The sequence below is a fragment of the Pituophis catenifer genome, unplaced genomic scaffold, assembly GCF_029215685.1.
Source record: "Pituophis catenifer annectens isolate HBS135680 unplaced genomic scaffold, rPitCat1.0.hap2 SCAF_8, whole genome shotgun sequence".
In the NCBI taxonomy this organism is placed as follows: domain Eukaryota; kingdom Metazoa; phylum Chordata; class Lepidosauria; order Squamata; family Colubridae; genus Pituophis; species Pituophis catenifer.
Window position 1 is genome coordinate 84,437,662 of NW_027256888.1, and position 25,802 is coordinate 84,463,463.

Consider the following 25,802-nt stretch of genomic DNA (forward strand, 5'->3'; position numbering starts at 1 on the left):
AGGTTCTTCTATCTCCAAGGCTTGAACAGTAGTCGAAAGTTGTATTAAATCTTCTTGAGTAATCAAAGCTCCCCTTTGGGCCTGTGCCAACAATTCTTCCTTCTCCCCCTTCCTTGCCCCCTCTGCTTCCGTCTTCCTTCTAGCTTCTGGGGACTGTGGGCATCCAGCCTTTAGTAAATTGGTATAGAAATCTCTTGTCTTCCACACTGAGTTAAGACGATATCTCTCTCCTGAATAGTTCACTACTAGTCCAGCTGGAACCTCCCATCTGTACTGTATCTGACAGTTTCTCAATTCTTCCACCAGAAAGGCATAATCCCTTCTGGCTCTCAACATTTTGGGGGGGATTTCTTTCAGTACTAAAACCTCCTGCCCCTGCACTTGAAGTTTATTTTTAAAGGTCACTTGTAGGATTTCATTACGTATTCTCCTTGTTGTAAAATAAACTACAATGTCTCTTGGTAGATGTTTCTGTCTGGCAACCCATGAATTGACACGGTAAATTTTGTCAATTTGCCATTCAAGATTTGCTTTTTGATCTCCCATTATCTGTGCAAATGCTTCTGAAAAAATCTCTCTCAAATTCTCTTGCTTATTTTCTTTGAGGCCTCTTATTCTCAAAGCAAATTCCATATCTCTATATTGTATCATTATCTCATCGGCCTCAGCTCTTTCCATCTTATTCTGGACATCTTCCATTTTATTTTCCAAATTCTCATTAGACCCTAACCCCTCAAAGAATGTTGAGGTCATCAGCTGATGGAGGAAGGAAGGTTGGGGCTTCTGTGGGTTGCTTTTTTTTTTTTTTAGCTCAGTTTGGCTCTGATAGGATTAGGCCTAGCCCTAGAGGGATGACCTGGCCTTGAACCTGTTTTGAGCAGAGTCCATTCTCCATTGTGTTTGTTAGGTTTTTCTCCACAGAGTGGAAAACCACGGGAGGGGCACACTCCCAGGAAGGATTTGGGCTCAGTACAAGGCCCCATTGCCCCTTTTCACCAGGAGTTGAGAAGGATTATCTGCCCCCTGTTTCTGGCCTGCAGGGTCTGGCGTAAATGTCTGTGCCTGCTGGAAAGGACAATTATTGTTCTCTATTATTACATATATGTTAGTAAAAGTTTTAAGAACAGTAATAAGAACTACAATAAAGTAAATCAAAACAGAAAAAGTGAAAAAGGAAGAACATAAAAAGCTGAAAGTACAATGAAAAATGAAAACTAAAAAAGAAACAAAGAGCAAGATACAAAGAAAAATATAAAGATACAAAAAAATGGCTTACAATATTTTTCATAGCAGTTGTAATTATAATTATATTTTAACCTCTCTCTAAAATTACATCATGTCTCTTCTTTTTATGCAAAAAGTTTATAAAAACCTCCCAGTCACCAATAAATGTACTCTTTTCTTCTATTCAAAGAATTTATCCATTTAAAGCAAACAGTCTTCCCTAGTAAGTAGAGTTAAAGCTTTCCACCTTTGTGCATATAATAATATCTCCATGGCAGCCATATATTGAAAAAAAATCTTCCATCATTATTTTCTATTAATCCTAAAAGGAAAAATTCTGGCTCTAATTGAATACTGATCTTTAAAATTCTCTGAATGTATCTGAGCTCACATTTAAAAAACTTTTTTACATGTCCACCAAGCATAATAAAATGTCCCTTCATGTAGTTCACATCTCCAGATATCTTATAAAAATTCTCTTTGACGAGCATAACAAAATTGAAATTTCAGTCTTTTTAACCACATATTTTCCCATAGATCCATTTGTATATTATAAGCAACATGCTTAGCTCATACATTTTTCTGTTATTCCTCTGTTTTAAATTTCAACAAAAGTTTGTGCATTTTAGCAATTACTGTACATGTTCATAATCATACACAATTATATTTCAAATTCTCTTACTTTGCTCCATTCCATATTTTTATGTATTTTAAATCTTTCAAATAATTATAAATGGAAAAACCATTAACAGCTATTTGTTGTTGTTGTTAGTTGCGAAGTCATGTCCGACCCATCGCGATCCCATGGACAACGTTCCTCTGAGTTCCTTTAAGCTCACACCTACTGCTTCAGTGACTCCATCCAGCCACCTCGTTCTCTGTCCTCCCCTTCTTCTTTTGCCCTCAGTCTTTCCCAGCAGTAGGCTCTTCTCCAGTGAGTCCTTCCTTCTCATTAGGTGGCCAAAGTATTTGAATTTCATCTGCAGGACTTGGCCTTCTAAAGAACAGTCAGGGTTGATCTCCTCTAGGACTGACCGGTTTGATCGCCTTGCAGTCCAAGGGACTCGCAGAAGTCTTCTCCCAACACCATAGTTCAAAGGCCTCAATTCTTTGGCACTCAACCTTCCTTATGGTCCAACTTTCACAACCATCCATTGCAACTGGGAAAACTTGACTATACGCACTTTTGTTGGCAGGGTGATGTCTCTGCTTTTTAGTATGCTGTCTAGATTTGCCATAGCTTTCCTCCCCAGGAGCAAGCGTCTTTTAATTTCTTGGCTGCAGTCCCCATCTGCAGTGATGTTGGAGCCCAGGAATATAAAATCTATCACTACCTCCATTTCTTTCCCATCTATTTGCCAAGAATTGAGAGGGCTGGATGCCATGATCTTAGTTTTCTTATTGACAGCTATATATCCTTCTGCTATTAATTGTTCTCTTGGTTTGATTTTAAACTCCCCTTGATAATTTTCCAATAAGTCCCAGTATGTTAACCATATTATACAGTAGAAGGGAAATGGCAGATAAAGATATATAATATGCTACTTGAACTGAGTTTCATAAATATCGACTTGGGTTTATATCTAATAAAATATTCTCAATATGACATGTCTAATAAAATGATTTTTTAAAAAAACTCACATTAATTTTAACTTTATCAAGCCATTAGTATATTTATTTTCTAGGCCTCAGCTCATGAATTTCTAATTCTAAAAGTCTCTTATTTCTCATCAATACCCATTGTTTTATCCAGACCAAAAAAACAAGCTGCAAAGATATACAGTAATTCTGATAAACATTTTTATTTAACATATTATATTTTTTCCCTTGCTATACAACTTTATACATACCTTTTTGTCATTGTTTAAATGGTTTATCAGTAGTCAAAAAAGGTATTGTCTGAAATAAAAATATAATTCTAGGCAAAACATTCATTTTTAGCAGAGATTCTGTCCAACAGTTACAATTTTAATTTATCCCATTTTAACATGTCCTCCTTAATTTCTTTGTTGCAACATAATTTTGAAATAACATACAATTCATAATTCTCCTAGTAATATCCATATTTTTTCTTAAAAGTTTTATTTGATCTTCTAATTTCATATTTTTGTTAACATCATGTTCTGATTTTTAATGTTAAAACCTGTTTACAATACCACATTTCCCCATTAATGTTTCTACTTCCTTCTAGTGTATCTTCCAAAATTAACACCAAATCATCCACAAAGGCCCTTGTTTGATAAATTTAATTTTAAATCTTAAGTCTCATGATTATCTCGTCTTATAGCTCTATTCAATACCTCAAGAACTAAAATTAACAAAATTTTAGAACACGCAGACATCAGTGCTTTGTTCATTTTTGACTCTCACAGAGTTTTGTTAATTCTCCATTAACAATTGTTTGTGCTTTCTGAGTAATATGATCTTACCAATTTAATAAAATTATCTCCAAGGTTCATATCTTCCAGATCTGTAAACAAGAAAATCCAATTCAAATTATAAAAGACCTTCTCTGCATCTAAGAGTATCAGTGCAGCTTGTTTTTTATTATGTACTTTCAGTTCTCTAGAACATCCAAAACATTTCTAATAATCGTCTTTTAGATAAAAACCTGAATTGATCTTCATAATTAAAGTCCTGTAAAATTATCTCCAATCTTTCAGCCAAAATTGTGAATAAATTATCTTTACTGAATAATGACTATAAATTGTTTATATTCATTATCCAATAAAGACATTGGTCAATATTTTTTTTACTAAAGTCAGTCTTGTGTCTCTCTAGATTTTATGCTGTATTAGCCTCTTTCCAGCTACAGTATTAGGAATCTTTCCATTCTGTAGGATAATATTGTTTGTTGTAAAAACTAAAAGCTCATCCCCAAAACAGCTTTACTAAGACGCTGGAAACCCATCTGAATCAGGTGCCTTTCCTCTTTTAGTTTTATTAATAACTTCAGTCCCCTTATTATATGTCCATTGAAATATTTGATTCTCTGTAATCTTCACTAAATTATTCTTCCACTTTTTCCAAGGAAATTTCTGTTCCTTTATATAGGTAAAGGTTCCCCTTGCACATATGTGCTAGTTGTTCCTGACTCTAGGAGGTGGTTTTTATTCTGTTTCAAAGCCGAAGAGCGGGGTCAGGATCCCATGTGTCCCCAGCTGGGAAGCCCTCACTACAGGGGAGCTTTGGGGAAGAGGGAGTATACCCCCCACCTTGTTAGTGGTTGGCATACTTACACTTGCCCAGGCCTTGATGTGGCAAGAAGTTTGGCTGGTTGCTAAGATAGGGCTTCTGTGCAAACTGCTTTGCCACCCCCCCTTCTTTAAGGAGACTGCTGGGAGGAGAGGGGAAGAGGTGGGACTTATCAGCACCCCCAGAAAATTCCCATGTCTCAGTAGGAAGGGGGGGGCTCCCTGGACTCAGAGACAAAGAAGATGAGGTGAAGGCCTGCTCCACTCACCCCTTTGCACTTGAAAGGGGAGGGGGGATGGGAGCCCTTTGGCTCAACTTCTTTTGGCCTCTGCCTCACCACCTCCCCAGCCCCCCTCCATCTGGAAGTGGTACTGCCAGGCCTGGCAGGGGCCGGCAGTCTCTCACTGACCAAGGATTGAGACTGACTGCTGGGAGGGAGGGAGCAAATGTGGGCCCCCAGGCAGGGATGAAATCCAGCAGGTTCTGACGAACTGGTAGCAGAAATTTTGAGTAGTTCAGAGAATACGGATTTTGCAATATCCTTCCCCCAGGAGTGGGGAGGCAATGGGAATTTTGCAGTATCCTTCTCCTGGAGTGGGGTAGGAATGGAGATTTTGCAGTATCCTTCCCATGCCATGCCCACCAAGCCACGCCCACAGAACCGGTAGTAAAAAAATTTGGATTTCACCGCTGGCCTCAGGGCTGTGTTCCAACGGACCTTCCCCTCCCTCTGCAGGGCCAGATGGGAAAAGGGTGACCCTACTTCTAGGGAAGTGGGTGGCCTTTGCCTCCTCTGTCCCCTCCGGCCTGCCCCTTTCCTTTCAGAACAGCAGGGCAGGTTCCAGCTGCTGGTTTCTGCACCCCGACGCAGAGCTGCGACTGGACTGGACCACCCGCAGATGGGGCTGGACGGCGGGCTCTGCAGCCGGTTGCCTCAGAGGCCAAGGACTGTTGGGGACCTTCCCTCCGTGAGCGTGCCCCAGCGCCCCACACAGCGCCTGGAGCAGAGCCACCGCAGAGCTTTCCTTGGCTGAGGCCGAAGCTTTCGGCCGGCTGCGATGTCCCGTTATCCGGCCGGGTCCGGAAGGAGGGCGGGGGCGAGCGAGTGGGGCAAGGAGGTCGGCGCCGGCAAGAGCTAGGACAGAAATCCGGGTTGCCGGAAGCCGAGGGGTGGCGGCTCCGCTCATGCCGTCACTCCTGGCTCTTTTCGCCTGCTTGGCTCGCTGGGCATCGCTCCTGGCCGCGAGAGCAAAGCCCCCAGCCAGGCACAGCTGCGGCCAGCGAGGGCTCCGAAGGGCAGAAGCCGGAAGAGCCGTCGGCGGGGCAGGCACGTGGCCTGGAAGCAGGCCAGCAGGGAGCGAAAGGAGGTCCCGGTCGGACCGAGGAGGCTGCTTTCTTCCAAAGGCTGGATGGGCAACGGGAAGGACTCGCGGGTCTGCCTTGGCCCCTCCCTCCCTGTCCAAGTCTGGTGCAGACAATTAAGGCATCCTAAGTTTTCTCGGTGCTTGTGGTGCCGAATATGGCCGCACCAGCAGTTGGGATGCTCCGAGAGTTGCAGGTGAACCCCCCCCTCTCCCCCGTAGGTGAGCAGCTTTGGGTGCCAGTTTACTTCCAGGTCCGATTCGAAGTGTTAGTCCCGACTTTTCTACCCCTTCATGGCATGTGGAACCGGCTGGTCCCAATTTCATCTTCTGGTCCCACCGGGGCAGGCAGGGAGGGCATGTAACAGACCCGCTTGGTTAAAAAGCATGGACTGGCAGAGGGTAGGAAGGGATCTTTCTCAACTCCCACTCCTGCGCTATGGACTGGCTGTCCACCCCCTTCTGAAGAGCATTGAGATCTGGTTCTGCCAACTGGCCTGGGGTTCAAAAGTGCTATGCAACCCTGGGTGGGAGATGTTGGTGGGCTGAAGGTGCTTTCTCTGCCTTTTTAAAGTTGCAATTGTCTCTTTTAGATTTGTTTCAATCTAGTTTTTAACTTATTTTGAAAAATGGGTTTGTATTGTTTTATTTGTAAACCACTCACAGGCACACGTGTGGTAGGCAGTATAGAAATTTGGTAAAATACTATAAAGCCACAGTATTAAAGCCACTTAGAACAATTCTGCCAGGAAGATGACACACAAGAAAGCAAATTCCTTAGTAGCTGCTGATTTGTGTAACTTTTTGCAGAAAATGCAATTGCGTAAATAAACTCTTGTACAAATAATTAAAAAATAGAATAGCTAAACTGGGTTCCCTTCAAATATGTGTGAGAGGAACAGCCGCTTCTGGACTGGGGGTTCCCTGCAGGCTTCCGAGAAGCCTGCTGCCCAGCCTTAACAGCCCAGGGTACTGGCTCCTGGACAGTGGTTGGGAAGCCCCCTTGGCCACTCTGCTTGTCCCCTAGAGTCTGCCCCATCTGGGCAGAGAAGTTTTGTTGCACCGGGCTCCCCACTTGGCAAGGGGTGCCCTGGCAGAGAGCAGAAGCCCTTGATTGAGTGAGAGTGGCAGGCCTGCAATGGGAGGGGATGGTTGGGGGGGTGGAGGTTGGGGGCAGCCCAGGGACGCTAACCCTGCAGTTGGTGCCATTCCAGCTGAAGTGAATCTCTAAGGCTCGAGGGTGAACTGTGGGGTTGACTTGCAGAGGTTTCATTACCCAGCTAGGTGACATTGCCAGGCTTTCGTGTAATTAGAAGGAGCAGCAACACCGAGGATAAGAACCAAGCTTTATTCGACCGTTGGCTGCCTGCTCTCCAAGAGGGAGGGGCCCCACAGAGCAGAGATTCTGACAGCCCTTGAGGTGGAGAGGAGGGCTCTGATTCCCAAACGGATTTTGGGGGAAGTAAAGTCTGTATTAAAGGGGGGAAGTCAGAGACAGAGGCAGTCTGAGCTCTGATGCTGTGCAAGGCCTGCCTGGGGCAAATTTCTCACCCTCCTCACAAAGACTCCCCTCCCCCCCACCTGTCCACAGACAAATCTTTAGGTGGAGATGTGAGCCTTTTGGTTTTGCCCTGGGAGGAATAAAGGGGCTTTTCATGATTGCTCTTGGGTCACTCCTTTTTTATTTGTTTGTTTGTTTGTTTGTTTATTGGCATTTGACAAACAAAAATGAGAACAAGAATAAGAGAGTACAAGGATGATAGGCATGTTAGTGCACTTATGCACGTCTCCTCTACTGACAACTTAAGTAGGAAGTAAGGTCCACAGAAATCAATTTGTGACTGAAACTGAAAATTTGTAGCTGAGAACTGAATCAGGTTGGGCATTCCAGACTTTGACAACTCTATTACAGAAATCGTATTTTTTACAGTCAAGTTCAGAATGATTTACACTGTGTTTAAAGCGGTTGTTCGTGCACCTATTATTGCGATTAAAACAAAAAAAGGCATTTACAGGTGAATCATTACTATGTATAATTTTGTATGCGATACCTAGGTCTGACCACAAGTGACGCAGTTCTAAGTTATCCAAACGGAGAATTTCAAGCCTAGTAGCATAAGGAATTCTATTGTGTACAGAAGAGTGCAAGACTTTTCTCATGAAGTACTTCTGAACCCGCTCAATTGTACTGATGTCAGATATATATTGGGGATTCCGAACAGTTGAACAATACTCTAAAATTGGTCTAGCATATGTTTTATAAGCTCTAATTAGCAATACAATGTTTCCATAAAAAAAGTTTCGCAAAATTAAGTTTACAACTCTTTAATGCTTTTTTAGCAACGCTGTTACAATGAGCTTTGGAGCATAAATCATCAGAGATAAATACACCTAGGTCCTTAACAAAGTGAGGGTCATCTGCTAGATCAAAGCCACCTAGCTTATACTTGACATTCTGATTACATTTACCAATATGTAAAACAGAGCATTTATTAATCAAAATTTGAAGTTGCCAAATAGATGACCATTCAGACACATAGTTGAGATCACTTTGCAAAACAACAGAATTATTTTACATATGCGAGTGACAGGGTGGGGTGGGGGAGCCAGAGCTGCAGAGGGAGGGGGAGAGTTTGTAGCTTATTTCCTCATTTCTTCCATTCCTGCCAAGAGCTCCAAGATGAGTTGATCAAAGGGTCCTGGCAGCGGATCTGCGCCTTGTACCAGTTCTGTTCTGTGATCAGCTCCTTCTCATCCTGCAACAGAAAGAGGGCCCTGCTGAACTGGGAGAAGGGGGGCAGGGACAGGGACCTATGGGCCTACCCAGCAAGGTCGGTTGCCCTCATTTCCTTTGATCTGGAGGGGGCATCTGTGCCCATTGTTGGGCACAATATAAGGAAGATTCCGCTTCCTTAGGCAGCCGGGTGAATGACACGTCCGTGGAATGAGCTGCAGCAGCTCAAGAGAGCATCCCCATGCAATGGCAGTATACTAGCATGAGTTTGAGTCAGTTGAACATTTTGTGATTCTGAGAGGCTTTTTGTTCACTTGAAGAAATCCAGAGCAGCCTCTCGATGTGATGAATGATATGCCCAGAAGGTTTTTTAGTTTTATTGGGTATTTTTAAAAGGAAGAATTGGACTGTATGTGTTTTATTGTTGTGAGCCGCCCTGAGTCCTTTTGAAGATAGGGTGGCATATAAGTCCAATAAATAAATAAATAAATAAATAAATAAATGAATAAATGAATAAATAAATACTTACGAGGAGGAAGTTCTCCTGGCTGCCAGAAGCTGACTCCAGCCGAAGGCTGTACTGCAAGGGGAAGTAGGTGGTGGGTAGGTCCCAGGAGGCCGGGGGAGCCCAGGACACCTTCCTCCCCGTGATATTCAGGTAGGCAGGAGCATCTGGTTTCACTGCAAGGAGAGCAGGGGCCCCATTAGACCTCGTCCACCCGGCCCCCCTCACCCCTCCCTCCAGGGGCCCAAGACCAAGGATGAAAAAGCCAGCCTGGAAGGAGCCCCCCTCTTCTTCCCTTCAAAGAAACAAAGAAACTTCGATTGAGGTCAGGTGGCTCAGCTCTTCTACCCCTCCCCAAATTTTCCTTCCTAAGGCAGGGGGTAGGAGATGGCAGAAGATGCTCTGCCCAAGTGGACATTGATGGAAGGTGAGGCCTATATTTGCTAGCTCCCTGCAATGTCCCCTGGCTCACAGGTCACTCGTGAGCTGGTGGGGGAGCCTGGCAAAGACCCTCTCATCTGCAGGAGCAGAAGGGAGGTGTGGGGAGACAGGACATGGACAGATGCAAGGACTGGAGGGCTCAGACTGCTGGGTTGGGCCTTCCAAGGTTCGGGATGGGGTCCTGCGTGAGAAGGGGGGGAGGCTGTTGCCATCCATACCGACATCCCATAAGAGGAATGTCTTGTTCACTTCGTTGTAGCCACCACCATCTTCAGAAAGCCCCTTCAGCACCAGGATGACGGGCATTTCTTCAGCGTAAGAACAGAAGGAACAATTATTTAACTGGATCTGCACCATTCTGTTCCCGGGAAGAACCACTTCTGTGGAGCACAGCTCAGCCTCTGTGTCTCTGCAAAGAGAAGGCAAAAGTGGGGCCCTCGCTGGCTGCAGCAGGAGTGGATAGAGGCTCTCCACATTCTCAGAGACTTCCTTTTCCTCACTATGATGCTCAATGCACAATGCAAAGAGAAAGGAGGGCCGGGGCTACTAACCTGTGTTTCAGGTGGACCAGAAAAGTCGCCGGGTTCTGAGACTTCCAGGAACAGTTCAAGGTGCCGCTGTATGATGGAGCCCAGCAGGTAATGGTGGGTTCTTTCTTTGTTCCTGCAAAAACCGGGTGAAAGAATTCAAGGCAAGTCCAGGCCCTTCTGCTTCCAGCAGCCCACGGGGCATCTCCCACCTACAGGGGTGCTCCGAGAATCTGAATTTGGAGCAAGAAAGGCACCTGCACCAGGGCCCAGCTGAAAGAGAATGCTTTCGTCCTGAAAGAACTGTTGCTCGTCCTGCCACCATATGTGCCCAGCTGGAAGAGACCTCCCATCCCATCCTTTCCGGGTGGCAACTCCTGTCCTCCCTGGGGGCAGGGGGGGGGGGCTGGCGACATAGCCCTCCCCCCTTGTGTTTCCTACAAGCAAAGGTGGAGGCACTCCTCAGGCTTTCTGGGATATTTAGGATGGGTTAGCGGAAGGGGCCCAGGGTGGAGGGGCAGAAGAGCAGCCCAGGCCTGCCCCTCCCTTTGAAGGCCATTCTAGAAAGCTGGTGGGAAAATGGGGCAGAGAGCAAGGCTGGGATCTAGCTGGGGCTCTCCGCATGAGCCCCCCCAAGGGATTCTTGCCTTCCCTTCCCTGCTCACCTTCTGCCTTGAAGAAGTAGCTATGATTCAACCACATGACCACGTAGAAGCTGTGGAGCAGCCGGGGTCCGGCCCAGCAGGAATAGTTTCCGGCATAAGGGATGTCCAGGTTGTTAATGACAAGCTCTCCGCCCGAGTCCTCCAGCGTCTGGCCATTCTGTTTCCACTCCACTTGTTCTCCAGGGGAACCGAAGCAGTTCCGGGTTATGTTGGCATCTTCGTTCTTAATCAGCACTGAGGGCAAAACCCCAGACTGGAGACTCAGTGGGGCCGGAAGAGGCCCTGCCAGGCTGGCCTGCTTTTAACCCTGAAGCTGTTTCAGAGCTGAGCATTCAGGGCAATTATTGTGGCCAGATATTTTTTCTGGGGGGCTCCACCCCAGCTCCAAATTTTGGGGTGCACGGGCTTTGTGAGGAAAGCCTACTGTTTTCCAGAGCAGCAGAGGATAGGACGCTACCACCAGAAGCCTCAGGGCACATCTCGGCACCTCTTGTGCAATTCACAGTGTGCTGTCTTCACTCCATGCGGCGGGGGGGGGGGAGGGGGCTTGGCTGCTCTCTTGTCCTTCCAGAAAAGCCCCTCCCCAGACTCTGTGCTTCTTCCCTGGGTGGGGGAAGCGGAGCCTTTCTTGCCTGCTGTCTTTTTGTGGCAGTTGTGCGGAAGAAGTGGGGAGGGCTGGCTCTGCCATCTGCCCACTTCCTGATTTCTGCCCCTCTCCCTGGCATATCTAACCCCCCAACCCTCCTGTACCTACGGCTCTGATTTCTTAGTTGTTCATCTTCACTACCAGAACTGAAACACTCATTATGTTCTGGCAGAAATGGCAAATTTTCCTTCAAGGAAACAAAGGAAGAAACTTGGAGGCCGGGTGGCTCTGCTCTTCTGCCCCTTTTTGCCTATACATGGATGACTTTTTTTCTCTGCCAGAAATTTCCCATCACTTCTGGGGCAACTAATGCTGGTTTTTCCATTCAGGTTGGGGCGGGGGGGACCCCTGAAATTTGGGACAACTCTGGGGAGTGTGTTTTGGGCACAACCACCTGCAATGACCCGAGATATCTGGCTCCTGGCCCCCTCTGGGAAAAAACTGGCAAACCAGGCACTTACGTGAGGAGGGAAAAGCAGCCGTGGCCTCCATCACCACAGCCACCAAAGCTACCCACTTTCTCAGCAGCATCTGTGCGAGGCGAGGCAAAGGGAGGCCTGTGGGAGACTGGCCTGGCTGGGGAAGAGGAAGGTGAGAGGTTCTGCTGTGAGGTCACGTTTGGGAAGCCCCCCTGGCTCTAACCCAGCCCCTTCCTTGAGCATCACCCCCAAGCCTGGAACTGGGCTGGGTTGGTTGTGCTAGGGGCAGAGGCCCCAAGCTAGCTGGGGGACCTAGGCCCCTTCCTCCCTCTCAGCCTTAGGCAAGGGGAGGCCAGGCAAACCCTGGCTAAAAATCTTGCCAAGAAAATTGCAGGGAGAGTTCAGGCAGGGGGGGAAAAGGTTGAAATCTCTGAAGATGCCCTGCCAGCAGCCAAGGCCACCAGCAGAGGGGTCTATGAGCCCCCAGGGCCCCTGCTTCCCTTTCTGTCATGGAGTTGGCTGCTCATCCTCCCCCAGAGCACTTACCTCTCTGTGGGTCCTTCGGTCCTCTGAGAGGAAGGCTGGAGGAAGGCTGACCTAATATACCATTTCTGATGTGGGGGGAGGAAACCTCTGACACAGGAGGAGGGGGCGGGTAAGGGAGGGAGAAGCTGTCAGGGCATCCCCCGCCCCGGGACTCTCCCTTGCAGAGAGGGAGCTGCTGTGGACAAGGCAGCCTCTTCCTGGCCCCACTGACAATTGGGCTTGGAGTGATGCCAGAGGATCACTCCAAGCAGAGGATCCCCACAGCAGGAGCCCTGGGTTTGGGCTGGAGTAAAATGAAGGTCCTTCCCTTTCCAGCAGCCCAGGAAGTCCTGAGCCAGGACGGCCCGCTTACAAGCAAGGTCTGGACTGCCTGCAGTTGGTGAAAGACCCAGCCAAAGGTGGGCACCCACATGGGCCTCTTCCGGGTTTCTCTGTGGATTCTGGCCAGGTTCTTCTGGGTTATTTGATGAGCTTCTCCGAGGACCTCAGAATAGAAGGGCTGGAAAGGATCCTGGATCATCCAGCCCTGCGGAGAAATTCTTGGCTTCACTGCATAGCATCCCCCAGGGACAAATGCCCCCCCTCCCATGTTTGGAGTACCTCCAACCAAGAAGCGTCCACTGACTCCCAGGGCAGCCTCTTCTGGTCTTGAAGAACCTGACCCTTAGGAGAATTTTGCTGATACCTGACCAACTTAGCCCTGTTCCTTCTTGTCCTGCTTTCCAGAATGACTCTGACCTGCCTTCCACCTGTCCCCCTTCCGATGTTTGCGGCTGACTGTTATGTGCCCAAGCAGATGGCTCTTCTCCAGGCTGGGCATACATGCTGCCTCCAGCAGGTCCTAGTGAGCTGCTCTTTCCCAGCTCTGATCTTCTTTGGATCCTCCACATCCTTGTCCTTCCTAAATGCAACACCCAGAATCTGGACAAAATATTCTAGGTGTGGTCTGACCAGTGCAGAATAGAAAAGGAACTATGATCTCTGATAAGCTTGGCAGTCGACCTCCCTTGATGCAGCCTGGTTGGCTTTTCCTGCAGCTGCATAACATGGTTGGCTCATGTTCAGCGCATGGTCCACCAAGACTCCCTGACCTTTCGCAACATTTCTTGTGGCTCCACTATGAATCTGGGGTCCATAGCCAAAGAGGGAGGCAGCCGGCCACGTTCATACCTTTGGGCATCTGGCCCCATTGAGAAAGTGGAGAGAATCTGCCCGCAGGGTGGGCAAGGGGCTCTCTCTTTGAGCACGAGAAGCCCTCCAAGCTGAACTCTTCCCCTTAGCTCACAGGAGGGGTTAAAAGATGCTACACACAGATCCCGACTGGCCCAACCATGGCAGATCTCTCCCTTCTGATGACTGGTGCCCATGTCTGGTCTAACTTAGGAGCTTCAGCCCCAGATCTACAGGGAAAAGTTCAGTGGTTCAGAGCTGTGGATCAGCTCTTCAGCTGCCCCAGACACTGGCCTCCAGCCAGCAGAATGAGCAGGCATTAAAACGGGCATTTTGCTCTTACTTTTCATTCCTTTCACTGAGCTTTCAAGTGGCTTCACAGTTCTTTGATTTCAAATGCCCGTGAAATGGAAAAAAATGATTAACCTGTCTATGCTTGTTTCCTTCTTGGGGCAGCAGCAGATTGACCCACTGTGATCTTCTCCAGACCTGGACCAACAGATAACTACCGGGTCAGGTTGTTGCAAGGAAGAGATGAGTCGGAAAGGATAAATAGTGGGGGGAAGGGAGGAATTCCCAGTTACAACTGCAGCAAGATGCAGCAACTGCTTTACTTCTGAGCCACCCCCTTCCTGCCCAGGCCCATTCTGTTCTGAAGGGAGAGATGGCAAAACGTCCATGGGGCAAGTACCTTAGTTGCCTTACCCCATTCCTTGTGCAAAGGCTGGGAGAAGCCGTGTCAGTCTGCAGGCCAAAGTCATGGCAGGATGCCATGAAAATCTGGATCAGCTAGAGTTGTGCCACCTTTCCGAACCTCAATCTTTGTTAAGTAACTTTGGCTCACTTGAGCAGGCTATAAACATGGATGACCCAGGCCTGCCTCAGATAAAGCAGAATCACAAGGAAATTGGTTGACACCTATTTTTCCTTTGACTACAAAACACATTATGCAGGACACTAAGCCCAAAGGTGGATGAACACATTAGCTGTAAACAAGGATGGTCTCAAGTTACATCTTTAACAGCCCAGAGGGGTGGGTGGGTGCTGTCCCTGCACCTACGTCCGGGCCACAGAGGAGAAGTCACAGGATTTGTCCACCAACTTAAAAGACCAATCAGCCATCCCACAATGGAGCTGCCAAGATTGGTCCTGCCTAACCCCTGGGATACCACAGGTTGGAGGTTGGTGAAAAAGAGGAAGGATATTTTTTGGAAGGATTCTTACTCACTCTGGTTTGTGGGGGTGTAATAGAAAAAATATTCTTACCAGAACAAGTCAGAGTTTCCACGATAAGGCTAAGACACTGTCTTAAGTACCACCCCTGAAAGCGATGAGACACCAGCTGTGCTAGGTAAGGAGGAATTCCAGCAGGAAGTTGTTCATTTGCAAAGACCATAGAATTAGGTGCTGCTGTATATGACTGAGCCTGGGGATTCCAGACCTCTAGAATCAGCAAACATAAGCCAAGATAACTACAACCAACTTTAGGGTGCAGAGCAGAATGAGCTGGAAGACAGGGCAATAGCAGAGATGTTGCCCGACTCAGGGGCACAGGCTGTGCAAAAATTGGAAAGCAGCCTCTGGGTGTTCTGGCTATGCTATTCCCTGACTTCTGCAAAGCATGAGACAGCCATGAGAAAATGAGAGGACACGGCCCAACTATGCTGTGAGAGGAAACCGCCTTGCCGAGGCTCTGTGGAGATGTGGGTTGAGTGGCAAGGGTGACTTCCCCTCTTCTCAAGATGGCTGTGGGTCAAGGAGCCCTGGAAACTGGCTTGGGGCCTGTACAGGAGACAGCTTTGCAATAGCTATCTGAAAGAAGTGAGGTTTGTTTGCTGTTTAATGACTTGATTGTATTGTATGTTGCCCGGCTGGGTGGCCTTATACGTTCGAAATTAAGGAAAAGACGGAAGACATGATTTATCAAAAGATGGGGCTCTCAAAGGATTCACTGAGCAAACACACAGGAGTCTGGCAGGAGGGCCAGGGGGAAGAGGCCAAGGGAACACCCTTTGTGGTGGGTCCATCAGCCGAGCCTGGAGAAAGGGAATTGCCCTCAGAGCCTATTTGCTTCCCTCCCTCAAGACAGAGGCTTCAACCTCTGGGCAGGGAAAGCAAGGAGAGGGAGGCCTGCTTGACTACCACCACTCCATCTATCATGGGAGGAGGGGAAGTTTGAATTGGAGATGGGGTGCTTACAGGGAGGCAAAGACAAAGCCAGTCAGAGGGCGCCGTGGAGAAAAGCTCAGGTTCCCTGGGCCTTCAGGAAGCGTGGAGGAAAAGCAGCTACAAACATCAGGAGAAACTGGTTGATGGTTGGCTGGATGGCCTTTCAAGAGAGGTCTGCTGCCTTCCAAATTTCAGAAGTCTGGTTGACAAAGAGACTGGAAGACACAACACAGCTTCGAAGCAACTATGAAGTGCTAGTAAGCACCTAAGTGAGGGAGCTGGAGCCACCTGTGCTACATTCTTCATTGAAAGACATTCTGCCTCCTAAAATACAGAATGCTGCAACTTGCTAAGCCGAGTTTTGGATTCTGAGCTAGACGATTTCTGCCAAGATTTGAAAAAAAAAAAAAAGAATGTGTTTGGAAGAGCCTGAGGAACCTGGCTGACATGTGTGTCAGAGAAGCCATCAAAGAACGGAAGCGCCTCCTTAGGAAGAAATGGACTTGAAAAAAAAAAACTTGAAAAAAGGAGATAGACAGTTAAGCCTCCATGTCCTCCTAAAGAGCCAAAAGGAGGGACAACTTCACCTGCACACAGAGGTCACCTGTGGAATTTAGCTGCCAAAAGATGAAGCAGGAAGCACCAATCTGGCTGGCTGAACCAAGGGGGTGAGGTGAGGCGACTAAATCAACCTAAATGGTGGGCACTGTGGCTCACCAGTCCGGTTTGGGGGCAGCTGACTGGCCACTGCTGGACAAGGCTGTGGGCAGCTCCAGTTCAGCATTCTTCGGGTGTCTGCTGGCCCTTGCATTTCGGACTCCTTCCCAGCCATTCCTAAGCTGAGGTAGTGGAACCGCTGTGGTCTGCAGGGCCAGACTTCCTTGCTTGGGACAGACCTGAGAGCCTATGTACTCCTCCGGCTCTTGGCTTCTTCTGCCAGGAGGGGAAATTGTGGTAGGGATGGGGAACTCCACCCTGCCACTACCCTTTTCATTCGAATACCCACAGCCCACCCACCAGAGTGGATTTACAAAGCTTTGAGGGCCTGGTGTCACCTTAAAAATTCCAGCCTCCCTCCCTCTTCATGGAGGTTGGGGTGGGGTAGCCTTGACTGCCTTCTTGCAGCCACCAGGCCCATTCCCTGGCTACTGCTTCCCTTGTGTGCTGGCTCAGCTCTGTTCAGAAGTCCAGGGAGGGTGCCAGGGCCCCCCGAGGCTCCACACAAAGGCTTTGGAAGCCACGGAAGGAGTACTGCAAAGCCTCCCCCTGGAGCAAAGCTAGGGGAGACCCTGGAGCTTCACCGCAGCCTGCTTTCTTGGCCTACATGTCTAGCTGGCCCAGCAGAGAGGCAGCTTCCAGGGCCCAGGATGTGGGCACACAAGGGAGGCATGTTTTTGTCAGTCATTGGGCAGGCAGGACTTATGACTGTCCCAAGAAGAGTGAGCACAGAGGAAATGTTCCTTTAGGGGGGAGGGATTGCATTCACCTGAACCTCTAACTCTTATGCTGCAGCCAGATCCGTAACTCAAAAGAGGTAGCTCACACCATCTTACCCTTTCTATACCACCCTCTAAAGCCGTCCTCCTCTGGGTGCCAAGAGGGAAACAAGGGAGGTGGTCCCGCTGGATGATTGCCGTGGGTGGGGCAGGGAGTGTCTCCTCAGCCAATCGAGGGGTTTGGTGGGTTTGGTGAAGAACAAGGGGTTTCCCATATGACCTTTTCGGGATCTTTTTTTTTGAACCCCCCCCCCCCGCCTTTCTCGAAATGCTTACGAACATTGACTCCTATCTGTGGTTTCTCGGCCACCCCCTCAAGGAAGTCCGGCCTCATGGAAAGCAGGCCTGTAGATAAGAGCTCCGGAGATAAGGGCTCCATGGGGCTGCCTTGGGGTTTCCTCAGCCAGGAGCTCCTCCACTGGCCCACGACTGATGGTGGCATTTGGCTGAGGAAGTGCCGAGCCCAGTAGCAGCAGGCACCCCCATTGAAGGAAGGCAGAGATCCTGCCCCCCTCATGCCTGAGGGCCTCTCCTCCTCTTGGCACTGCCTGAGGGCAGCTGGCACCACCTGGGGCCTGCCAGGAAACGGATGCGCTCTGGCTTCTCAAGGGTGTTGTGAGACTCGCTTTGACAGCCTTGGTTCTGCCTGAGGCCTGGGCCAGGACAGGTCAGCCTCCACCAACCAGGCGGCCCCATTCGCTTGTGCTGACCCAGGAGCGATGCTGACTGGCCAAGGGGCCACTTCTGGGGGTCCTTGCCCCACAGGGCAGCCTACTCAATGAAGGCCCCTGACTGCCCAGGTCTGGACTCCAGTGAGCTCTGAAATGGCCTCCCAGCAGGGCTGCTTCTGTCACAAGCGCTGTGTGCCCCAGGCCTGCCCACCCAAGACACCCGGGAGGGGGGAAGGGGCTGAGTAAGGGCAGCCGCCGCTGCTTCCTGTCCTTCCCCTTCACCTGATCCAGCAGGGGAACGCCAAATGCAAGATCGCTACATATAGATTGTGTGGCAGAATGGAGTCCTTACACGCCCTGGGCATTTGGTTGGCATCCAGACCCTTCCCCAACCCCAGCAAACCATGCAGGAAACTCTCCAGCCCTTCAAGTGGACCCATGGACGTTATTCCCACACAGGGTCCCAGGCAGTCCCCGGCCCACAGCCCTATTCCCAGCCACTAGGCAATCCTGTGCCCCTTTCCTACTCCCCACCCAAATTTTGTCTTTCTAGCTGGCACTTTGATGGCCACCAGCCCCACCTCCAGTCCCAAAGCCAGACCAGACCCACATTGGATGTGTAAAAGAATTTAATTCGTACAAGGAGGATTGTCTAGAGCAGCAGGGGAATGGAAGCCAGGCTGGCCTTCGCCCTACAATTCCATAGACCCACTGTTCCCGAGTGGGGGTGGGGGGCACATGGAACGCTTTTGAGGCACATACAGAAAAGGCAAGAGCCCCAGTACCCCAGGCTCTCCCCCATTCACAAAACATTCCGGATACTCAGCAGGGACCCCCACTGAAGCTGAAACAAAGGGGGGGGAATATAAGCCCCCCCTCCACAAACCACTTCTAAGAAAAAGGGAAAGCATCCCTTTGGAGAATTTGGGGGGGGGACGGAGCTGACAGGTTCTTCTCCTACTGAGCAGACATAGAAGTCTAGGGGGCCTCCAGGACCTACCACAACCCCCCACAAGCAGACAACTGGTGAGGTACCCCACTGCTTGCCAAGGCACCCAACTGAAGAGCAGGTGCCAAGGTGAATAAAGACGGCCCACCTGCCTTATGCCTCTGAGGAGTGAGCTTCCCCCCCCAAAAAAGGCCATCAGATCCCAGAAGAGACCTGCTCGCATGGCCAGGCAGCAGTTCCACAGTCGACTGCCTCTGCCCATGTGGAAGCAGGCCCACCCCCCCATTCCCTCCCCAGCTAAGATGCGGTCCTGAAAGCAGTCTGGCTCCCCTGCCCTGTCCTCTCTTCTGCCCAGGAGCCTGGCAGGCACTCAGATGGCCTCAGTCGTGCCCTGGGGGAGACCTGGGCAGCCCAAAGCCTCCGGGCTCCTGCAGTGGCCACGAACTTGGCCACCTTCCCTTCTTCCGCCAGGATCACTGCAGCACACAGGCATCTCCCGCATCCTCAGCCGCTTTGGGGGTCTGGGGGTTCTCCCCTTGACCCGGGAGGGTGGTGTCCTCCGCCAGCTTCCCCCGCAGCTCCATCAGCAAGTCCCGGCTCTCGCTGGGTGGCAAATTGCTCAGGAAGTATTGGGGAGCCAGTTCAGCCACACTAGAGACAAGGAAAATGTGGAGCTGGCTGAGCATTGGCGCATGGGACAGAGACCCCAAAGACTGGTCAGGCTCCACCCCTTTGGGAGGGGAAGAGCAGAGAACGAACACACACACATGCACACACCCCTGCCCCCGGGGGATGCTTACAATTCAGGCGGGATCTCAGAGACAATCCTCAGGCAATTGTCCTGGGAGACAGTGAATTCGTGGTAGACCACCCAGGAGGGAGGCCGTGGGGGTGGGCGGCGCAGTCGGTAGCAGCAGCTGGGGGGCAGCTGGGCCAAGTGCTTGTGGGTCAGCAGCAAGTAGTTGCCTGAGCCGTCAATGTCCCGGGCGACCTGCACAAAGAGAAGAGGGGCAGCTCTCTCACCCACACTAGGAGGCAGAGCCCTCTCCACCCGAGAGGCTGTGGCACGGGGTCTCCATTGGACTGGCCAATGGCTGGCTGTCTTCTCTCAGATCACAGCCCTGGCTATGCCTTGGCTCTCATCCTGCTGCTGTGCCTCGCAAGTCCCCACACCTGTTCCTCCCCCTGCTGGGACCAGCTCCTGCTTCAGGATCCCGCATGGGATCATGCTGGCCACATGCCTGAGAGGCGACCCCAAGATGCTGCAGTCTGACTCAGCCATCAGCCGGGCTGTGGTGGGGCAGGGGCCGGGGGCTCTACCTTGAGGAAGAAGCCGGTGAGGAGGGCTCGCTTCAGTTGCAGGATGTTGCTGTCGCTGCCAAAGGCCGGTGGGGAAACCGGCAGCTCAATCCGCTGCATCACATCCAAGAGCTCTGTCCGCACGGCTCCGGCTAGCTGCAGGGCTGCTTCGCTGACCGCGTGTTTCCGGCACCAGCTTTCTGGGTCACTCTCTAAAGCAAAGGGAGGAAGGGGGTGTGGGAAGTGCTTGCTGCTGGCCCTCTTCCCGCCCAGAGCCTCTGCCTGGCACTCACGCTGATGGAACGCGTTGAATACATTGATGAGCGTGAAGTGATCCCCGGCTGGATGGAGCAGAGCCTGCTGCCGCGCCAACACTGCATCCTCCCAGCGTGCCACCGGAGTCTGGAAACAGGGCCAGGCTGTAGGAAGGAAGAGCAGCAGAGCTCAGGAGACCCAGGAAGAGAGGCTGGACAACGGAGGTCTCGGCTCAGAGGCACCCAGGCCCGTACCAGTCAGCATGGCAGCCAGAGTCAGCATCTCCTCCACGCAGTCAAACTCACAGGAGGCCAGGAGGGCCTTGGCCAGTTGGGGATCCAAAGGGAACTCCGACATAATGATGCCCACCTCAGAGAGGTTCCCGTCATCGTCCAGGGCAGCCAGGTAGTCCAGGTCTTCCAAGGCCTGCATCAAAGACTCGGGGGCTGTTGGGGCGGGGAGAGGTGCCATCAACACCCCTCCCAATCAACAACTACAAAGCCACACACAACAGGCATCATAAAAATAGCACACAGAGAACAGCCTAAAGCACACACTCTGCCAGAGAGAGAAGTTCTCTGAGGTCAGACTCCAGCACGAGCCCAAAAGTTGGAAGGCAAAAATCCTGGACCTGGTGACTGACCCAGATTGGATCCTGCATCATTATCCTGGGACACATAGATTCACCTTCATTCAGAGGAGAGAGGTCCAACAAATGGCTGCTGCTGGCCTGGCAGGAGCAGACCCCATCCCCGCCAAATTCTGTCCGCACCTGGCCTGTCGAGGAAGTCACACTGGCCCACATCCGCAATGTCCAGCCTCTTGAGCAGTAGGATGGGGCGGCGAAGGTCAGCCTCCATGAGGTGAGTGGGGGAGACAGCCGGCAGCTTCTGCTTGAAGCAGGCCTCTGAATAGAGGCGCAAGCAGCTCCCTGTGGGTCAGGGCAGTTACTTGAGAGAGCCTGGGAAGCCCCCTCAGGCCTCTGCCAGAATAGCCACCACCCATGCCCAGCTGCTCACCTGGAGGAGTGCCAGCAGCCCTGAGCCGTCGGGCTTCTGCCTGCCTCTGGCTGATGGGGCGCAATTCCTGTGATACAGCCCTGATCCGGGGGTTGTAGACCTGTCCAGGAGAGAGCAGCCAGAGGCTGCTGGGCAAGAGGAGGTGAGGGAGAAGACCGGGGGGGGGGGGGGGTTGGGCAAGGGCCGCTGCCCCTTGTGGGCTACTGGGAAAGGGTTTCTGGAGGAACCAAGGAATCCAGGAGGTGCACCCAGTGTTTACTGGCTTTCATTTCTTGTCCCATCCAAAGGGGAAAGGAATGCTCCACTTTGGTGGCCTGGATGAAAGCCCATGAAATTTCCCATACAGACAAAAGGGGAGGATTTGAGGCGCCGGAATGCTATATGTGCGTGTGTGTCTGTTTGTACTTGCATGGGGCAGGGCACAGGTTCCTTTGCTAGTTGCTCTGCTGGCTCCACCTTCCAAAGAGGCTGCCAGGTCATCCAGGTGCCTCAGTTTTATTGATGGGCTCAGCGGCCCCTTCAGGACTAATGGTCAACAGTTCCTAGCCAGCCTGGGCCAGGCTCAGAGCACTGCGAGGCTCACTGGATCGGCCTCTGGGCCAGAGGGCAGGTGAGCAATTTAATTTAATTTAATTTAATTTAATTATTTAATTTAACAATTTAATTTAATTTAATTTAATTTAATTAATTCAATTTATATGCCGCCCCTCTCCTAAGACTCAGGGCGGCTGAGCAACTCCATGGGAGTCCCTGTGCTTTCTTCCCTGCCCACGACTCACGTTGCGCAGCTCCGTCCCCGTATCGATGATGTGCCTGACGCTGCCCACAGAGAAGGCTGCATCTGCCAGCCAGTGGGTGACAATGACTCGGCGTGCCCGGTTACCCAGGCTGTCCTCATACAACTTCTGGCTGTCCCTCCCCACAGCCGCATGCAGAGGCAGCACCAGCAGGGGTCCCAGGCTGGCCTCCAAGATCGCAGCCTCTGCTCGGAGGGTCTCGCAACACTCCTTGATCTCCTGGGGGAAGAGACACAAAAATGCTCTTTTCCTCCATGAGCAGAACCCGCGGCCCCACCCCCACCCCAGGAAAGATGCTCAAAAGCAGGACACGGCTGGTCCTTCAACTGGTCACAGTGCTTCTCGATCTATGTAGCATGTAGCCGATCTGCCTCTCCGGCGTCCTCAAAGGCTGGCCTCACTGGCATCTCTTGCAAAGTCCCCTAAATGCCACCCAAGGGCCCTAAGCTTCCTGCCACACTGCTTTAGTGGGCAGCTTCTGCACCTTGCTGGCCTCTGCCCAAAGTCCCACCTGCTCACTGGCCATAAAGATCATCACGTCGCCAGCCTCCTTTTGTTGATGAAGCTCTAGCACGGCTTGGCAGGCAGCAGGTACATGGCCACCCGGGAGGGGGTCTCTGTAGGTCAAGTGTGGGGCTGGGCCAAGCCCTGGGATCCGCACCACAGGGGCATCCTGGCAGAAATGGCACAGCTGTTCTTCCAGGAGGGGTTCGGTCACCACCACCAAGCGCAGCTCCGGGCGTTGGTGCTGCACATCCTTTAGCAGCCCCAGCAGCAGCTCCGTGGCCACGGTGCGCTCCTGAGCCTCGTCCAGCACCACCACCCCATACTGCCGCAGAAGGGGGTCTGAGGTCATCTCTTGCAACAAGACTTCGTCCAAGCAAAACCTGCAACACAGGAGTCGGGCACGTGCAGCAGCAGGCTGCAGGGAGATAACCCTTTGCGTCTTATTTGGGTCTTTCTGATAAGGTTCTGAAGCCCCAACTACCCCAAAGGTCTGCATGATCTGCACCCAAAAGTTCTGACAGAAGAGGGCCACACATCTGCTTCCCCACCAGCCAGGGGCCAGAGGAGCCACCCGCCTGAACACCCCACAGAAAGAGGGAGCTGGGGAAGATGGGGGCCCCTCAGCCATGCCAGGTTCCTGTAGCCCCTTCTGAATAACTGGGGTGCCTTCACCAAAGCAAAGGTCTCCTTTGATAGATCTACGTTTTTCTGCTTATTCTTACAGTGATGGTCTGTGGCCTTTTGCTAGCTGGCAACTGTCTGAAAAAGCCCCAATCGCTTTCTTGGTAGCTGTTTTCAGGAGTGCTTGCCCTCCTGACCTCGTCCTTTTGAGAGCTGAGTGGAGGAGACTGCCTCCAATTCACCCAGCTGGCTGAGTGCCGAGGATCTGCCTTGAGGTCTCTGTTTCTAAACTGCTTCCAGTTCCCAGTCATATGTTAGTATTCTCGTTTCTGTATTTTTTCTTTCTCCGATGGTAATAATTTAACAACAATAACAACACTTTTCCTTTAATCCAAGGCTGGTTTATCTGACTCCACTCCTTGTAAATCAATGGCATCAGACAGAGAAGTGGAAATGCCCCCCAAAGTCTCAAACCCACTGGATGGAGTATGATCACCAAAAGGATTTCCATGGTGAGCAGTTGATCAAGTCCTGGGGAGCTCCTCATCCTGCCTGGAAGGCCAGCGTCAGGGGTGGCACATGAAACATCTGATGGAGCAGATGAGTGCCAGCCTAACCCGCTAGCCCAGGTGCCCCTCTTACGCCAAATGGAAAGTTTTTTCACCACAAGCAACGTCGGTCGGGACAAGCGAGGCCCCAACATGGAAACGGCTCCCAGGCAAAGGGGTCCCACTGACCTGAGCAGGGTCTCTGAGACGCAGCAGTCCTCGTGGGGCACACAATAGCCCACCTCGTGGCCCACGTTGAGGTCCATCTCATCTGCCACACGCAATGCCAGGCTGAGGGCTGCCAAACTATGAGGCTGGGTGCAGACCACTCGGCCGTGGGCAAACTGCACCGAGAGGGCTTGCTCTGCGCACCACTGGGGCACCTGGGAAGAGAGGATGGGCCAGTGCACAAGCTCGCCTCCCCCCAGCCAATTGCGGGGCTCGGCGGGGCCCCTCGCACAGCTCCACACCCCGAGCCTGGGAAGTCTGCGGCGACGGGCCGCCCAGATTCTCGAGCCACGTCCCTCGGCACGGGCTGGGCCACGGCTCAGCCGGCATGAGGCTCGGAGAACAGCGACCCCAGTTTTCACTCCGGATTCCGGCCGCCTCGCCCCGCCCCGCCCCGCCCCGCCCCGCCCCGCCCGGGCAAAGTCCTGTCGACGCGGCTCACTCGCCGTGGCCAGAAGCGCCGCGCCCAGGGTCGCCTCGCCATCCCGGCCCGCCCGACGGGGAAGCGCCGCCCGCTGGACCCTTCGGCTGCCTCGCTGACCTGCGTGCTCTTGCCGGTGCCCGGCTCGCCCGAGACCAGGACGAGGCCGGCGCTGCTCTCCAGCTGCTCCAGGAAGGCGAAGCGGGCGGCCCAGATGGGGAGGCGGCGGCGGCGGCTCAGCAGCTCATAGTAGCGGGAGGAGAAGGGCAGCCCGTCGAAAGGGTTGACCTCCAGGTCGCCGCCGCCCGCCGCTTCCTCCGACTGGTCCTGCAGCAGCGACGCCGCGCTCGGCTCGGCAGCCGCCGCCATGGTAGCGCGGCCGAGGCCTGGCTCCGGGGATCTCGAGCAGGGTGGCGGACTGCTGCTGCTGGAGGCCGGCCCGGCCCGTTCCCCAGCCTGGCAGCGGCCGCTTCCTCCTCGGCCGCCCGGGCTGGGCCGCCTCCACCTGCCGCGTCCGAGGGCTCGGGCGGGGGGCTCTCGCGCAGCGTCTCCTCGCGCCTCGGGAAGTCTGCGGAGGCGGGCGGGGCCTAGGGAGCCACGCCACGCCCCTTCTCGCGTCACGCACACCTGGCGGGGTAGTGGTGGCCGAAGCCCCGCCCCCCGCGGGATTCTTCTGCCTGATCCGGACCGCGCTGCCCACTCTGCAAGTGGGCTGTGGGGGGGGGCGGATTCGCTCCCGCCGCCTCGCCTCGGGGGACAGCGAACGCGGAGCTTGCCTCTCTGCGTGATTCATCGCTGCCTCCCGCACCTGCCGCGCCTGGAAACAGGTGGTGGATTAGCCAAAGCAAACCGGAAGAAAGCTTTAGCTTGGCGTCCCCGTCGCTTTTTGCAAAGTTCCGTCCCAGACAGGCGTGGTGGATGGACGCGCTTTATCGTGGGCCCTCAAATGAACTGCTCTAAACTAAGGGAGGCCCATGTTGTTGCTCTAAACTTACTTTTGGCAGGTGTGGAGGGAGGGGAGGGAAAGCCTGTGGGTGGTTTGCAGCTGGTTTTCCCGTCTTTTCCCCAGGAATCACAGCCTTCGCTTCCTAGAGACAGCATCTAAAGCTGGTCACCTTCTTAAAAGGGACCCACCAGATGCAAGCACCTCAGGAGAACCAGGCTGGGCTCAGTGGGAAGACCCTGCCCTTCCCATCCTGGGTAGTTCTGAACTTCTGAACCCAGAACACTCTCCAGGGCCACTTCAGTTGGCAGGCTGGTCTCACAGGAGGGGAGGCAAGAGCCTTCTCTATGGTCATTGTAAGGCCTGGCCCTCTTGGTCCAGAACCAGAAGCTCCCAGCCCAGAAGAGAGATGATGGCTGACCAGCTCCCAGGCTCCCACATGGGCC

General features: G+C 52.0%; 1 protein-coding gene across 1 annotated transcript; it reads right to left on the reverse strand.

Moving 5' to 3' along the window:
- Window positions 1-19,008: 19,008 nt before the first annotated feature.
- On the reverse strand, window positions 19,009-24,959 carry DQX1 (DEAQ-box RNA dependent ATPase 1). The gene is made up of 11 exons (XM_070948794.1): window positions 24,534-24,959; window positions 23,954-24,147; window positions 22,600-22,975; window positions 22,071-22,307; window positions 21,292-21,391; window positions 21,045-21,203; window positions 20,527-20,718; window positions 20,311-20,436; window positions 20,039-20,229; window positions 19,519-19,709; window positions 19,009-19,369 (listed from the first exon to the last, which is right to left on the reverse strand). Exons 1-11 carry the CDS (start codon window positions 24,780-24,782, stop codon window positions 19,192-19,194), a joined length of 2,193 nt encoding a protein of 730 aa, XP_070804895.1. The 5' UTR covers window positions 24,783-24,959; the 3' UTR covers window positions 19,009-19,191.
- Between the last annotated feature and the right edge of the window lie 843 nt (window positions 24,960-25,802).